Source organism: Egretta garzetta, unplaced genomic scaffold (genome assembly GCF_000687185.1).
Source record: "Egretta garzetta isolate BGI_Z169 unplaced genomic scaffold, ASM68718v1 scaffold22, whole genome shotgun sequence".
In the NCBI taxonomy this organism is placed as follows: Eukaryota; Metazoa; Chordata; class Aves; order Pelecaniformes; family Ardeidae; genus Egretta; species Egretta garzetta.
This window is the reverse complement of record NW_009259102.1, coordinates 118,410-121,141: the sequence shown is the minus strand read 5'-3', so window position 1 is coordinate 121,141 and position 2,732 is coordinate 118,410. Positions and strand designations below refer to the sequence as shown.

General features: G+C 38.1%; 1 protein-coding gene across 1 annotated transcript in view; it reads right to left on the bottom strand.

Annotated features, from left to right (window-relative positions):
* Positions 1-1,144, bottom strand: part of SUSD1 (sushi domain containing 1) — a gene marked incomplete at its 5' end in the record, with an annotated part of 44,210 nt that extends 43,066 nt beyond the window's left edge. The window contains one exon of the mRNA XM_035890800.1: positions 997-1,144. Within this exon, the coding sequence (XP_035746693.1) occupies positions 997-1,144 (148 nt within the window). The remainder of the gene's footprint in view (positions 1-996) is intronic.
* Between the last annotated feature and the right edge of the window lie 1,588 nt (positions 1,145-2,732).

Below are 2,732 nucleotides of genomic sequence, written 5' to 3'. Positions count from 1 at the left end.
ACAGGGCCCTGCTCTCTGTTTCTGCTCTTCTTTTCGGCATGCACTGGCTGCAGCAGTCAATGGCGCTCATGCTGATCTTACCCAGCTCACTCAACTGGCAGAGAACTAACATGGCAAAATACACAGCTTGTCTTCTCCCACAATAACAAGATAACTGAACTCTGTGCAGGGTCCAGGTGCCAGTGCTCGGGGAAGAAGGGGAAGACATGGGAGTGGAACAGATCAGAGGTGAAGGACCTTCCCCGTTAAGCAGTGGTAAGCTATTACATACACTCAAACACAGCATTTGGCATCATCCTCTGATTCATGTATTGATTTGTCATGTACGAGATAGTATGAAAAGGACACTATCAGCTACAGTAATAAAACAATGCTGAACATTACTTCCTGTAATGGACATTTGCACTTAAGAAATCTGTGTATACGTGCACACTGTTACTAAGAACAGACTTTCAACTTATGAAATTCATTTTTAGTTACCCAGCACTCTGAGATAACTAGAAAAATCAGCAGCAAAGCACCAATTTTAATTGTCAGTTTTATTGTCTAGTTTTCCATTCAATGACGCATAGGTTGAAAATAACAATAAAGTGAAGCCCACCATATTTCCTTTTTTTTGCTGAAGCTAGGATAAAAAATATTAAATAAACCATTCCAATACATTATATTTAACAAGTAAATGTTTGATAAAAACTTCCATTTTCTACAACAAAATTAATTTATATCCTTCATTATATAGCAGAAACTGAATAAAATAGTTAAGCAATTAAGTATGAAACAATGCTTACATCAAGTACAACTAAAGCGCTGCTCATGGCTAGAATTTAACAGGAAAAATAAAAGAAGAAAACAATCCACACATATTCTAGGTTTTGGAAATTCTGCCAGGAAATGACAATGCTCCTGGCAGGTTTTGAAGAATTCAGTAGTATTACTCTAGAAGAACTTTTTAGGAATGTACACAGTTTCTCACCATTTTGCAAACAGGCAGCCTACCTTGACAATGGGTTCTTCCATTGCCTACAAATCCATAGTTACAAATGCAGACACTTTTTCCTTCAATTTGATGACACGTAGCATGAACGTGGCAACTCGCACAGACATCTGGAACTGATCCATTCACAACTGCTTTAAGAACAAAAAGATGCAATTACTTTTTTTTTTTTTTAAAAAGGACCGCAAAGGTGGTCTGGTATAGGTAACTGGCACAGAATTTAAAGTTGAGATAAAACCCAGATTAAAACACATAAAATAAAATCCCATTTCGTCCCACCTCATTTTCAAACTTGCAGGCAAACCACAGCCATAGTATTCAGAGACCAAAGATAAAAAAGTAAACAGAAAGGATTAAACAAAATTACTACACTGAAGGGTTTTCTCCATTCATTCACTGACAAAAACCCCCCCCAGCTTTTCAGCAGTTAGCAAGGCTTGATAGACATATAATAAATAGCTCTATCCAATATTATTCATCTTTTCTCCATACTCATTTTCTTTCACTTTTGTCTTAATTTCTGTTTCCTCATTTATTCTTTTATTTTGCTACTATTATTTACACATAGGCATTTGGGCTATTTATCAGTCTGGTTGTATCTTATATCATCCACATGTAGATGTTATAAATGCTATTCATAAAAACAATGTTAAGAATGCTGCCAGCAGGAAAATGATTTAAAGTCAAATCATTTTAGAAAATAATTTATATTAGAAGTTTCAGCAGCGTATGACACATAATCTAATTTACTGTAATTTGATAGGGCTATAAATATACATGAAACTAGAATAAAATATGAACTTATTCCCTTAATTGTATTCATACTTTTAGTGCATTATGTGCATTTTTCTAAGCTCTTTTCATTATCATCACACACGCGCTGGCTTTCCAAATGATAAAGCTCAGAATGGATGGATTGAATGTAGACAAAGCGTGTATATGCTTACACCTTTTTTACATTTTTACAGAAATAATTAATACTGCACCAGCTGATGTTGTCTCATGACGCTGGGCATAGCAGCATGGAATTTTTTGCTCTTCTAACACAGCTTAGGTTGAGAAGGATGGCGTGGTTCTTCCAGAATAGAAGATCTTACTGTGTATATACCAGCTCTGTACAAAATAATGTGTACCTAAATAGCAGGGTATCTACATACATAACTGTACCTGGAAGGAGAAGGCAGCTTTTTTTTTTTTTCTTTTTTTTACACACCACATTTATCAGCGTGATAAAACTGCCATTCCACGCGCACAGTGTTTCAGCTTTACTCCCAGCACACTTCTGCGCGGGAAGCATCATCGATTCCTACTCCTAATTCTCAACGCTTTCGTATACTTTTTTTGTGCCTGCTCCTCATAGGAACAGAAGACAAAAACTGTCGAGCGTGCCACGGCAGCCAGTGTAGATCAGAAAATCAAATTTAAAAACAGCCACGGCGAGAACTTGCTCGTGATACCTCAATCGCCTGGTAAGACATGGGAGCGTCCTCCCTCAGATTGCTGCTCCGGGACCTAATTCTCAACGCTTTCGTATACTTTTTTTGTGCCTGCTCCTCATAGGAACAGAAGACAAAAACTGTCGAGCGTGCCACGGCAGCCAGTGTAGATCAGAAAATCAAATTTAAAAACAGCCACGGCGAGAACTTGCTCGTGATACCTCAATCGCCTGGTAAGACATGGGAGCGTCCTCCCTCAGATTGCTGCTCCGGGAGATAAGAAACGGTTCCCCCCGCACCCC